The following is a 13362-nucleotide window of genomic DNA, read 5'->3' on the forward strand; positions in this document are numbered from 1 at the left end:
GCTGCCGCGTAGGTCAGGGCGCCCTCTGTCCTCGTTCCCGCCTTTTGCAGGCCAGAGTGCTGCTGCTGCCGCCGCCGCTGCCGCTGTTCCTATCCTGCTGCTATGGCCTGTTTGCCCGGCTGGCTGCGTTGAGCCGTTGGTTGTTGATAACTTTGAGCTGTCTGCTGCTGTTGGCCGCGAACAAAAGCGCGCGCACTCTAAGAGAACGACGACAGTAGCGGCTGCTGCTGCGAGAATCTCGAGACACCACACGGCCGAGACGCACGAACGGTCGGTCGGTCGGTCGGTCGGTCGGTGCTGGTACAGAGGCAAGTCGGACCGATCCGAACAGAACGCCCGATGGTGGCTTCGAGTGCGGTAGTTAACGCCTGAAACAGAGCTGGCGAGCCGTGGTGGCCTGTAAAAGGTGCTAGTGCGAAAAAACCTGCGGCAAGGCGCCTACGGGCGCCAGCGTGCTGCTGCTGGCGGCGGGGCCGTTGATCATAGAACGACAGTGTGACGACTGGCCTACTTATGCTAATAGGAGTCCTTAGAAAGCACAGCAGTGACGTTTGCCGGTTCTGTCCTATTGCAATATTACTCTACTATTACACACTGCTGATGTGTGTACCGCAAACCAGCCATGCGACTAACGTGATTGTCTATGCGACTTACAGGCTAAGAGAAAAGCTGAGAAATCGTAACCAGAGAGGTTTTTTGAGCCGCTTGACAACAGGAGAGAGTAGCAATAGACGAACAATTCAAAAGCGAAGTGAACTTGGCGACGGGTAGGCAAAAAAGTAAAAGTCGTTGCCCACTTGGTGGAACACACGATCTTACCGAACAGTACCGTTTATTTATTTTGGGAACTCCCTCTTGGAAAACTAATCTATTTAGCCAGTCAGCGGACCAGCGGCAGCCGGTGCGGTAGGGGCCCTCGACAACTCGGCCCAGGCTACAATAAACAACAAAAATATCGACAACTACGAGCGGGTTTAACCGCGACCGATGTACTAGAGGCAACGACTCCTCGTAGAAACTGTGCCTAGTATCGAACGAAAGAGTACCTCTCCACGAGAACCAGCTCAACAACGATCGAGAACCATATTGCAACGAGACTACTACACCTGTAACCGGTTGCTGCAGCTGATACGTCCTGGAGAGGAAACCGCGCAGTGAAAAATTGTTATCCGGAGATAACGGGGTATAAGCAGGAGCTATCGACGCAGTCCACACGCTGTACAGGTGCGGTTCATTGTTTCCCTACTACGAGACCAATTTCAGCAACAGAAACGCTCAAGTGTCCCGCGTGGAGTGATCATCTTTTCAACAAATAGCGTTACCAGTGGCAATAGTCATCCTTGTAGCTTCGTTCATGCGAGAAGCAAGCGCATATAGTGCATCGTCTGACGGTTAAAGGGTCGCTAGACTTGAAAGTCACTTTGTTATACGAACATATGAAAGTGTTCATTAATAAAGAAAAACACGACAGCAGTGGCAATAAACGTGTCGCAAGCAGTAAAGCAGCGGACGATTTCTGTCGTCATTTCTATTGTTGATGATTCAGTCATTCCGCCGTCGATCGCCGTCGTCTAGCGTTTTCCCGTTATGATAATTCGAGCAAGCCACCGGCTACCAACAATGTGAAATAGCCATCGATGCAATACTGTCACTATTAACGTTAGTGCAGTGATCATGTGAGCAGTCGCGCGCCGTGCGCTTCACAGCTTATAGTGGAACTTGATCATCAGTTTTCAACTATTTAAGTTTTGTGCAGAGACCATTTTCTCAAGCGACTAACGTAACTCAGATCACTTCTGTGACAATTAGCGTTTTTCAGTCGTCCTGCTCGTTCCGTAGAGTAGTTCAACCTAATCTTCTTCATTATTGTCGTTCACCCGTCCACTCCAGGTTCCCGCCATAAGTTAAAGGCTATCGACAACATAAAAAGGTCGAATACTTTAGACGTGGAGGAACGCCGCCGATTGTTGTTAAGTAATAAAGGACCAGTCAACCAGAAGGTATCAGCTCTGATCAGTAAATTTCACCTTTTCTTGGTTCAAAATCAAATCGGTAGCCGAAAGTGAGCTCTGGTATGTCGATATCAGGGTGGCCCAGCTTTCGGTGTTGATGTAAGAACGCGAAGCTGGTTTAGGGAAAAGTAGCAAACAAACGTTTCTGTGGAAAAAGGAAGAGATTAGTATATTGAAGGAAAGCCGAGACTGCTCGAAAAAGCAAAAATAGGCAAAGACAGTTTTTGTTTGTTTTTTTACTTCCTTTTACTTCCAATTGCTCATGTATCTCGCACAGCGAGTACCGAAGAAGCGGGGAGGGGGGTTACAGCTTGGAGTTGCAACGGCGAAGCAGTCGCACAAAAAATCCTGCTACAGGGGTAAACAAAGCAAGGAGGAAAACTAAATTGCGAAATAATTGTTTCTGTCATCCTCCGACGGCGAGATCAACCGTTCAGCGATAACAGGATCTAAATCCAGTGCTGTCCTCCTCTCGGGTTATTGGCTAAGTCGCAGCTTATTCAGCGCCAGGAAAATGGTCTGGGTTTGTTGCATCAACTCTATTTCGCTATGAAGTCAGCCTGATCGACAACGGTGCTAAACCACACGCAACGCGACTGCTCCTGGTCGCCAGACGATGATAGCCAGTAGATGACTAATTAAGAAAGTAGATCAGAGGTCGGAGTCAAGATTAAGTATGAGATTAAGCCGTTCAGCAGAATATCTTCATTTCATTTCATTTGTATGCCAGTTATAAACTAAACACAGCATACAACTATTAGAGAGGCCAAGAAAACTAAAGAAGAAAGAAGTTGGTAACTTGGAACAGAACCGAAGAACCACAACCAAAGTCCAGAAAGGACTGAAGTTAGATAACGAAAATTCGAATTCTACTTGCGGTTGCTACCGATTGCGTTGTTTCCATGTAGAACAAGTATCTGTTCCCGCCCCTCCTTCCCACGTTTAACTTTCTGTACGTCATGAAATCAATGCGCCAACACTGAACAACGTCAACTAAGCATTGAATGTCTTTGTCTATGAGATCGTACCATCATCAGCCCGGCTACAGTACGTGATTCGTTTACCTGTACATAAGTCAAGTTCAGAGATGGTAGCCTATGATGTGGTGCTTTCGGCTTAACGTTTGCCAGATTTGTTATTCAGAAATTCTCAGAAAGCAGTAGAGTGCTTCGGACGGAGTGGATCTTCGTAACACGTACGTCATCGTAGTTTTCTAGGAGTTACTTGTGCGTCCGTAGTGCCAGTTCTGCGTGCGTACGCAGCAGAACTTGAAATCATCGCCGTTGTCACCTAACGGTGTTAAGCGTTCGTTGTACCATTTCGCAGACGCGGCATTGTTCACTGCGCATTTCTTGTACGAACTAGCATTACCATAGTTATTATCGTGACTTTTAGTACCGTGCTTACGATTAGATACCGTAGCTCGCCTGTAGCCTACCCACAGAGCAGACTCCGCTACGCTGTCATTTTCGTCGGTAGCAACAACTGCACGAGTGCAGTTGAAACAGCAGGAGACGCTATAGAGACGTCCGGCGACGATGAAAATTCGGCGGATGTCGCTACTAGAGGCTCGAGGCTCAGGCCCCCCCCTTAAAGCACACGACGACGAGAGGAGCGATCGTTCACTACTCGAGAGCGAACAGATCGGCGTCAACATCAGCGGTTCAAACGTGCGACGCCGGCCGCGCGCCCGACCCCACCTTGGCTATGGGGGCCGGAAAAGAAAGGCAGCTGCGGGGCCGAGCCTGATCCTATTAAAAGGAAGAAATAACCAGTACAGCCGATCCCAGCAGCGATGTAATGCGAATCGTTGTAGCCTCCAAAAGTTTCCTCAGTTGTCCTCGGTGTCTGTACTCGTGCCGTCGATCATATCGATATCAAGATCAGTGCCCAACTCCACGGCAGCATCGCTATCTTCGTTAGCCACAAAACAGAAAATAAATCAAACAAATACTGCAGATACATTAACAAGTTCTGCAAGCAGCATCACTCCTACTGAAATTGCGAAAACAAATACGTGCTGTGATCATCGTACTAACAATACCTCAGACTCATTGACGATGCGAGCGCCACGACCGAATAATAGTCGAAGATTAAGGTGTCGTCCATCACAAAAATGTCCGCCGTCACTACAACCACGACCACGGAAACCACTACGATTGTCGCCGTTACCACATCTACTCTTCTGCGCAATGTTGTTTGTGGGATCAACTCAACTCGAGCGGGCCCATGCCAAGGATCAGGACCTCATTGGACATCAGTAAGTAGCAATGAACAGTTGAGATCATTTTGCGGATGAGACCTGTCCGCTTGCCCGACGATAGAAGTTTGTTTTTTTTCAAACTTACGAAATTCCGTTAACTTTGTCCTAAACACGTTTCATAATTAGTTCTAAACTATGAGCGTTTCTGAGAGGTTCGCCGAAAATTTATTCAAACAATGGAGAGAGAATTAAGTTGATCGACATTGAAATTTAGGTAGTTTGGTTTTCATTCTGTATGCAGTTCAGTAGTTAACAGTTGTTTCGCGCGTATAATTAATCCATTGTGTGTTGGTGTGTGCGATACGGATGTGTCTAGCTCAGTCCAGGTAGCTATATTTACCATTTAATGCAATATTGCTGATATCGTTTCGCTTTTCTCATACATAGCAGTGTTTTTTTTCATGTTATTATTGCTTATTGGCAAAACAAATGTGACGAACAAATTGTATTGTCCACAACAGTAGTTATCGACTGTGTAATACAATAGTAGTAACTCGCGTAAAATGCGTGTTTTTCAACGCGAATACAAAGCTTTATCGCCGTTCTCCATTGTTATCTATAGCTAAAGTTGGCTGGATTACTGGCTCGATTAACTGATGGTAAACTTCGCTGAGACGATGTCGTCTGCTAAACTGGCGCTCTCTAGGTTTGCCAAGCTCCCTTCGGGCCTTGTTTACATTGCACTGCGGCAGACGGGAGGTTAGGCTACGAGTCTGCCTGGCCAGCTAGCACTGGTAAACCGTACGCTCAACGGAACCCGCTCTGCGTCTGCGCATGCTGGTAATACCGGTAGTATTGCTTTCCATATCTATATATATGGATACATCCATACGTGTAAAATTCCCCATGGTGTGCTTGGGCCGTCTGGACATGGCCAGGCCGCATGGCCAGGCCGCGTCGCCAAGCCAAAACGGTCGGAGGCCAGAGTCCAGTCCCATCACACCGCAATAGCAGCTATCCTCACTCGCTGCGGTCTCCCTTTCGCCCGCCGGCGTTTATATGAGTGGTGCCATAGACGAACAGCCCACCACGGGCTCATCTTTCGGCCTTTTTCCCGCTGACGCTAGCTGACTTCATTAGATGTTCGATTGTGCGATATATGCACGATAACAACACGGGTCGCGCTAACATGTCATCGCAGGCGCTATTACCGCCGTGGCCACCGTCCTCTCTGTCGAAATCACGTGTGTTCGCTAGAAGGTCCATGCTTCCGTATCTGACTAGTCAGTCGGCCAATTGTATTTCTTTGTATTTGCACTAAATATAACGAATAAACCGACGAGCGGAGTCAGCAGACCGGGCGAGGGCTTGGATCTAGGCGCGGATCGAGGACAATTTCAGAGGCTTAGAACCTCTGTGTCCAGTATATGGAAGGTGAATACTATACTCGAGTAATGTATGTTTAACAAAAGCACAACGACTTATAAAAGCAACAAGAACAATTAGATGACCAAGCCGTGGTGTTGTAGCAGTTATAGGTGCACAACTAGCTGAGCTATATTCCATGATCCTGTAGCAGTACACAAACAGGATTGCAAACCTACCGCCCCTTGGCCAGGCGACAACAAACCTTTTTCGGGTGCGCGCTGGTGCACTCCGACTAATGCTGCTGACATGCGTTTGACAATGCTGACACGGCAACGATGCGTTCACTTAAGTGAGCTACGGTTTGTCACGTTTCTGTTAATGGCCAGCATCCCTGCTATCTAGAACTACTGGCTGCTAGGTTCACCAGCTCCATTCCTGTACTATAGGCCATACTAACCGTGAGCCTACGTTCAAAAGCAGGGATTGACGACGAACAGTGGTATGCAACGTCATGTGGCTAGGTATATATAGAAATCTCAGTCTATATAGCTGATGCACTAAATGCTCATTGGAACAACGTTAGGTCTATAGGTAAGCGATTTTTAGCCCTGCCATATGGTCAGGGCGACTAAACCGTAGTAGATCAATAACGTGTTAGTTGGTCAGTTATAAAGTGAGTACCAAACGATCTGTCTTTATTCAAGAGGCGAGCCGAGCACGTACGTATAGCTAGCTATATTATGTGTTACGGTGATGGACGTTAAGCGCTAGCTCGCAAAAAGTACATGCAGTAGACAAATGCGTTAAAATATCTCCGTCTTTGTGGTAGAATCGTTGACCTTATACCTTGACCGGTGTGCGCATTGCGTGTGGGTTGCTCTTCAGAATGCACAGCGGATATGTGATAGACACCCTTCCGATTAACCCTTCCATGATGTTACGTTGTACAGACAAATAGAATTATAAAGTAAATAGGTTATATCCTTTTATTGGCACATAATTTCCCATTGTAAAGAACAGATTATAATCAATAATTACCGAGCTGGAAGGCGTCGCGTTTGCCTTAAGCCTAAAATCTTGATAGAGAGTTCTTTGCCGTTTGAACGTTTTCCCTCGAAAGATATCGACGTTATCATTTGACCGATCAAATTCATTGGCTCGGTAAATGTTTAGTGCATTGTGGCTATTTTTTGCTCTGCCTTTTTTGCTAAAGACGTTCGCGACACATTATAGTCATCTATCGTAGAGCCATAGAATACGAACAACAAATGGATTAGGAAAGCCTGAATCTGTTCAGAAAAATTTCCGAGTTGAAAAAAATATAGGGATGCTGTTTTTGCTGTGCCAAGGAGAAATGGTCCAGGAGAACCTTGCGCAATCGCCGCACTGAGTCTCAATTGCGTGCCGTTCTAAGTTTACTAATTGAAAATTCTGAACATATAACGATTTTTCTTAGTACTTCTATAAATTATCATTAGCAGAATTAATAGGACATTGATAATATTTTCTTTGGAAGAGGCCCATTGTTATTTTAATTTTTAAACGCGTTGCGATAAGGATACTCAGCTCTCGATATACTCTTGAAACGGTACCTGCGTAGCACCAAGCCACCACCGCATGCCTTTTAGCGTGTCCGTGCGTTCCCAATATCGATGTTCTATTTTTACTTTTAAATTATTTATTATTCAAGGGGCGTAAGGGGTGGCATTGGTGCCAGCCTTCTTATTTAAACGACCCAATTTCAAGCATGATATGAACAAAAGGTGCACAAAGCTAAGATAGCATAATTATCATGTTGTTATAGTAAATATATGATTGCTAAGTCGAAACATTCTATATCGAAGCAATGTACGTCTCGGCTCCGTTGACGTTAATTTACGCACATTTCACAATAAAAATTACTTGTACATAATGTATAAACGTGTACAATAGGATATTGAATTATTTTCCGCACAAAATGTGATTTCCCGCAGTTCTTCTTTGGCAGAGCTGTACTGTTGAAGCCATCCTTTCTATGTAAATATAATTCAACAAGGTAACCGACACTTAACCGAACGGGATCATAAACATTCCTAGTATATTTTATGTGTGTCGTTGACGTCGCCACCGACAGTGACGATTTCGTGGGGCAATACAGCCTACATACCTTCTCTACTTTATGTGATAAACACTGCCTGTTCGTTTATTTAACAGATTACATTGTTTAACTAATAGCCTGCGGAAACTCATACAGAAAACGATATTATGGAAGTCACTAGTGGACCGCGTACGCCCACAATGAATCGCTATGCCTATTTGAAATTAGTGTGTTTGAGTGCATTGATATGGGATATTTCATAATATGGGTTATGGCTATGAGGGCGTACTCTCTGAAATAGTACTTTGAGCAAGCACTTAGAGTGCTTACGAATCATGCAAAGCACCACAACACGAGATGTTTATGTGGGAGTCCTGTTCAATTCAAAGCAATGATACCTGATAAGCTAACTTTTACCATTAGCTAGCGAATAGGTGGAAAATGAAAATTGACATCTTGTGTGGATTTTAGGGCTTCGTATATAGCTTGACTAGGTTTTATAATACGCGTAATGAGATTTCGTGCGTGGGACTTTCCACCGTCGTATTTACACTTCTGTGCTTGGGTTTAGAGAACTTGAAAATAAACTTTTCCCCTTCGAACTGTTTACCATCGCCTGGCTTTTGAATATGAAACTGCTTTATCTGTAGTGCGATTCGTGTGGAACAGGGCGTTCAATTCAGCATTTGTTTCGATTCGTGCATAAAACGAGACGTTCGGTGTCCTATCATAGAAGCAGCTCACCAAAAAGCTGAATTCGCTAGTCATGTAGGACACTGTCGGCCAGCCTTTAAACACGTTAGAAAGTTCGGTGGTGGAACTTTATATTAGAATGTTGTAAAACTCAACTACCTCTATAGCCTGAGTGCTATCTAAAAGATCACTAGCTTCAGCTTTAGAATAATAAATCTTTGGCCAAAGGACTGGCACTGACACAGGTTTTAACAGTATACTACTAAGAAAGACTAAATAAAGCGAAAAGACAGTCTTTACTGCAGGCTTGACTCTTAAATGTTACGTCCAGTAGACGCAGGTAATGCCGCATGTTACTATATCTGATACAATAATCAATAACTTGAGCGTGAATGACCGAATCACAGCAGCACCTGTATAAGCTTAATACAATTGTCGTATCGAGGCTCATTAGTGATAGCTAATACTTTCCTTTGTAAGCCTGGAAGTATGAAAAAGAGCCAGCAACGAACTCGATTAGTGTCAGGGCAATTCTGCCTACGAGAAAGTAGGTGGGCATAGCCACCCAGTACTGTGATACGTGCACCGACATATGCTCTACCTGGAGGCAAAATCTGAGGACTCAACTGAAAAAGAGCAGTTGAGTAGTTATTAAAATAGACTGCCATCCTATAGCATGATCATTGGCTTGTTGTCCTGGCAGGCGCACAAGTGAGCTTTCCGTTGAGGGCGACACCCTGGATCATCGTGGGTGTGGAGCGTGTGATGGAGAGGGGGTAAATGGATGAATATAGACAAGAGTAGAAAATCAGGGCAATGGGCAACTCCAGCCTTCTGCATGAAATCCGCCATTGTCGCTACTGCTCACCGAAGTTCTGCTGATGCCTCGATTGCCGGCTGCGACATGTAACGACGGTAAGGACAACAACAAAGACTCATTCATCACAGCTCCCCCCTCGCGTGAAAGTGAGATGAGCTAGGCGACTGGTTCCTTCGTGGGCCAGGGTGTACGGTAGTAGCACTGGAGACTCTACTTAAGCCCACCAAGAGACGAAAAATATACGGCAGCAAACATACATAAGACGAGCCAGGCAGGCCCCAGTGATCTTTTTCTGCTTTTTTCCTTCGTCTGCGATCTATGTATTTAGGTATGTTGTTTTTGATGATGTCGTTGACGATGCTTGCGTTGAAGCTGCTAGCTTAATGAAAGCTGCCTCACTGCTAGCCCTAAGTGTGTTGCTTGTACTGAAGGCGGGCATGAACTCCTGGAAGCATCTTCGGGACGACGGGTGATTGGCCTGCCGCTCTAACCGTGCATTTGGGTCGATATATTTATGACCATGTAAGTGAGTCGCTCCAGGCCATGCATGTACACGAGGCTGACGTTAAATGACTCCTTAGCAGCAAAGGAACGGTACTCGGAATCGTAGTGCCGTTGATGTCTCTATAGCTGTTGCTTCTGCAGTCACCTCTGTCCTGACTCTATCGAAATGCCAGAACCCGATCCTCGAAGTCATGCAACCACCGCTAAACAGAAGACAAGGGTTTATATCAAAGACGGAGTCTGTTGTTGGTTTCCGTGATAGTCGGTTCATACGGCAGTCTGTGTGTTGCAATATATTAGTGAACCCCAAATGTGTGTGCACATGGGAAATGCCGCCTTTGCCTTCGTCACGTGACCAGTTGAAAGGAGCGTCACACTGATCAGCATGGCATGCTCGGCCATAGTGCTGGAACTGGCACGTGGCATAATGGGGCTTCACATAGATTACATTGCATCTAGTCAGCCCAGATTACCTTTGTCCTTTGTATGTGGGGTGATCGCTTCGGTGTGGGTCGGCGCACGGGTCTTAGAGGCTTAACCAGTAGATTCGTGAGCGGCTAGCCTTATACAATGCTGTACGGGTATGGCGATACTTCCCGTATTATTGCACTTCAATTATTTTTCTCAACCGCTTTCAGACCGAGCAAAAGGCAAATTGACCATATATCAATAGGGGTTAGGGAATACAACAATAAGGTGTACCAGTACGAATATGTAGATAGCTTTTCCTGGCAATGGCTAGGAGGATAAGCTACTGTCTGGATCTATATATTTTCCCACTTGATCCTGGCCTCATATGCCATAATCTATAGATGGCTGTTCTTTATAGGCGTCGGTTTCATAACAATTTGTGTAAAAAATAAGTAACACCTTTGTAAGAGAATGGATAGTTTGATGTATGGATTGCCTATAGGTGGTGTGCAAACGATCAATTACCGAAAAAGTAATAATCTCAAACTGTGTGCGGTAAGCTAAGCAAAGTAAGCTTGTTTAGCTTAGTAACTTGAGGGTGTGCGGAAAGCCTAAGACTAACGCAGAAAATTAGGAGAAATATACGACGAGGGATTCAACGGGAAATTTTCTATCTACAGATAATGGAAAAACTCTGTAGGGGTCTGATCAATTCAAAGGGTTGGTTCGGCGGCTTGAATAAAGACAAAATCCTTGTTTGAAGTTAATTTACCTGCTAAACTGGGCTTCCAGCTCAAAAGATGCTGTGCAGCCCCTGGCCGGGAAAAGTATGGGCAAAGGAAACAAAGACAACTTCTCTTAAAGTATGATAGTACCTGTTGCTGCGAACGCTCAGTATATATCTTTTTGCAATTGGGTGCACAGCTAGCGCATCAGAGAGAGGCTCTCGATCGGCTACAGCACATTGCTCTCGATGCATCAAAAGTATTGTATACTTCTTTAAATAAAAAATTCAGTTATATGAGTGTATGCATTTTTCCGTATACACTCAGTAAGCAAAAACGGATGCCAGCTGGTCCCAGCTTTAAAAACATTATACTTGCTGAGAATCCGAGAATCGGATGTATGAAAAATCGACAACTACTAGAACGTATTAGGGTTCAGGGAGCAAACGTTTTCAAGTCAGAGCCCCATGCCATTTGGCTTGGCGTATGACTATTGGCAGCTCATTTCTGTCCTTGAAGCAGTAATATCTTAAACAATCGAATGTGAACTGAAGGAGCGTCAAGCGACGTGGCTGAAACCGATCTCAATACATCTACGCAGATTAGCTTAACGCTTAGAATTAACTTCCCTTCATTTTTCTACGGAATCTAAATGCACTGCCTTAATTATTTCACCGTTTCTACTCTACTAAATGGTCGGCTTTGAAATTTAAAGTCTTCAACTCCATATAAGGTTCTACGTGTGAAGCTCAAAGCTAGTGTATCTTCTTTACTTAACCATACGTAGTAAATATATTCATCATTGAGTCTATGACGCACTTAACAATGTTTCATTGTATTCAGAAATGGGTTGTATTTGACTAATTTATCTAACAGCCTATATTCAACTAAGTGTAATAACGGGGTGACTCCTTCTGTTTTACGGTGTTGATGCGTGGCTTTGTCGGCCTAGCTTTGTTATTCATTTATTATACTAGACATGGGAAACATCTTGACATTATTTAAACAAAAAAAACCTCTGCTACCTATTACAGATTATAGGGACGGCGTAAAAACTTGGAAACATTCATTCGTGTTTGTATTAAGGAGGGAGAGGAAAGTGACATCCACTATCCTCTATCGCAAAGCTGTTTCTAGAGTCAACATCAATCAGCACCACAAAGTATAACAATTTCGGAGGTAATCGTAATCCGGATTTTTGCGTTTTTGTTGTTTGAAGTGCACAGGTTTCTCTAAAACTATTTCGGTAGCCGTCCACAGCCCGTGCAACAGCGCTTCTAGAGAAATAGTCAACGCATTTTAGAAAATGTTTGGAGTTCTTCGGAGCTGTTGCGTTCAGTGTTTGGAGAGCCTAAAAATACGTGGACGACAAAGCCAACCCCAACGGTAGCATCACGGGAATCTTTAGCCGGCGAGCGAGCCGCCTCATCTATTCTGTGTATTTCGTACTCCCATTTTGTTAGCCAAGCCAGCCATTTGCAGTAAGCGATTGGTTATAGGATCAAACTGGGACAGGCCATCGACCACGGCGGATAGCCGGCCTTTCCAAGGAGTCGTGCCAGGAGTCTTGACAGCACGGCCTAAAGCAGCATCAGCAAGAGGTGGAGGGTGGGCGGTAGGGGCAGCGGAAGAAGCAGCAGAAATAGCAGACGCAGCGCTCGTTCCTGCTCCACCAGAACGGCTGAACGGCTACGGGCTAACTGATTCTAGGACTTTACCGTAATCCTTACCAAGACGAAATGAGGACCATATACCCCTATATCCTTTCCACCGCCTCTTCCCATGTGACTGTCTTCTAGGTTGCTTAGGATACCTACTTACTTGCCCCACTGCCAACGGCATCAGTACTGTTTCGGCTGTGCGCTATGCCAGTAGCCACATCTACCTAGCAGCCCCTTTTGATGCTACAGATGCCTGTCTACCAATCTCGCCGTAGCCATACTACTAAATGACGCTGCCGCTGTGTCGACACCGTTTGGTGGCTGTTCTGATATTTACCTTGCCGCCTTCCTGAATGATTACCACGCGATGGACTCGACATTAGCTACTACAGCATAATATTACATGGCAAACAGGGTGGCCTATATAATGCGATACGTTACCGCCTCACACCACTATCAAGCAGCTACGGTTGGCTAGTGGTCTCTATGTAGTATGTACGCTTGAGTACAAAAAGAACAATCTATATATAGTTGGATTATTGTTTCATTATTGTTTAGTGAGAGATTAGCGAGCACTAAATAAAGCAAGAATGATTACTTAATAATATCGTTGTTTTCTACAGACTGATCCAGCTCAATGAACCAATATGAAATCGTTCGAAGCATGAAATTAATATCTTATTTACGATGATTGTTATTATATTCGATAACCTTCCGAACACGCAAAAGTAATGAAACAACGTAGCCTCAGCTTTGTGATTTTACCGTCCCCGCAACCGGCGTCGGCATCCGAAAAGCGTTAGACCGATGCCTAGCAAAAATCCTCACGATCTTCTGGTCGATCAATGGGTAGAGAAAGTAAATAAAATAATTGATTACGGAACGAGG

General features: G+C 44.9%; 1 protein-coding gene across 1 annotated transcript; it reads left to right on the forward strand.

The window, feature by feature from the left end:
- The first annotated feature begins 269 nt into the window (after window positions 1–269).
- On the forward strand, window positions 270–13076 carry LOC111270803 (uncharacterized). Its single transcript, XM_022851212.2, has 2 exons — window positions 270–4272; window positions 12033–13076. The coding sequence occupies exons 1-2, from the start codon at window positions 3551–3553 to the stop codon at window positions 12061–12063; spliced, it is 753 nt and encodes a 250-aa protein (XP_022706947.1). The 5' UTR covers window positions 270–3550; the 3' UTR covers window positions 12064–13076.
- The last annotated feature ends 286 nt before the right edge of the window (window positions 13077–13362 follow it).

The sequence above is a fragment of the Varroa jacobsoni genome, unplaced genomic scaffold (genome assembly GCF_002532875.2).
Source record: "Varroa jacobsoni isolate VJ856 unplaced genomic scaffold, vjacob_1.0 contig00125, whole genome shotgun sequence".
Classification (NCBI taxonomy): Eukaryota; Metazoa; Arthropoda; class Arachnida; order Mesostigmata; family Varroidae; genus Varroa; species Varroa jacobsoni.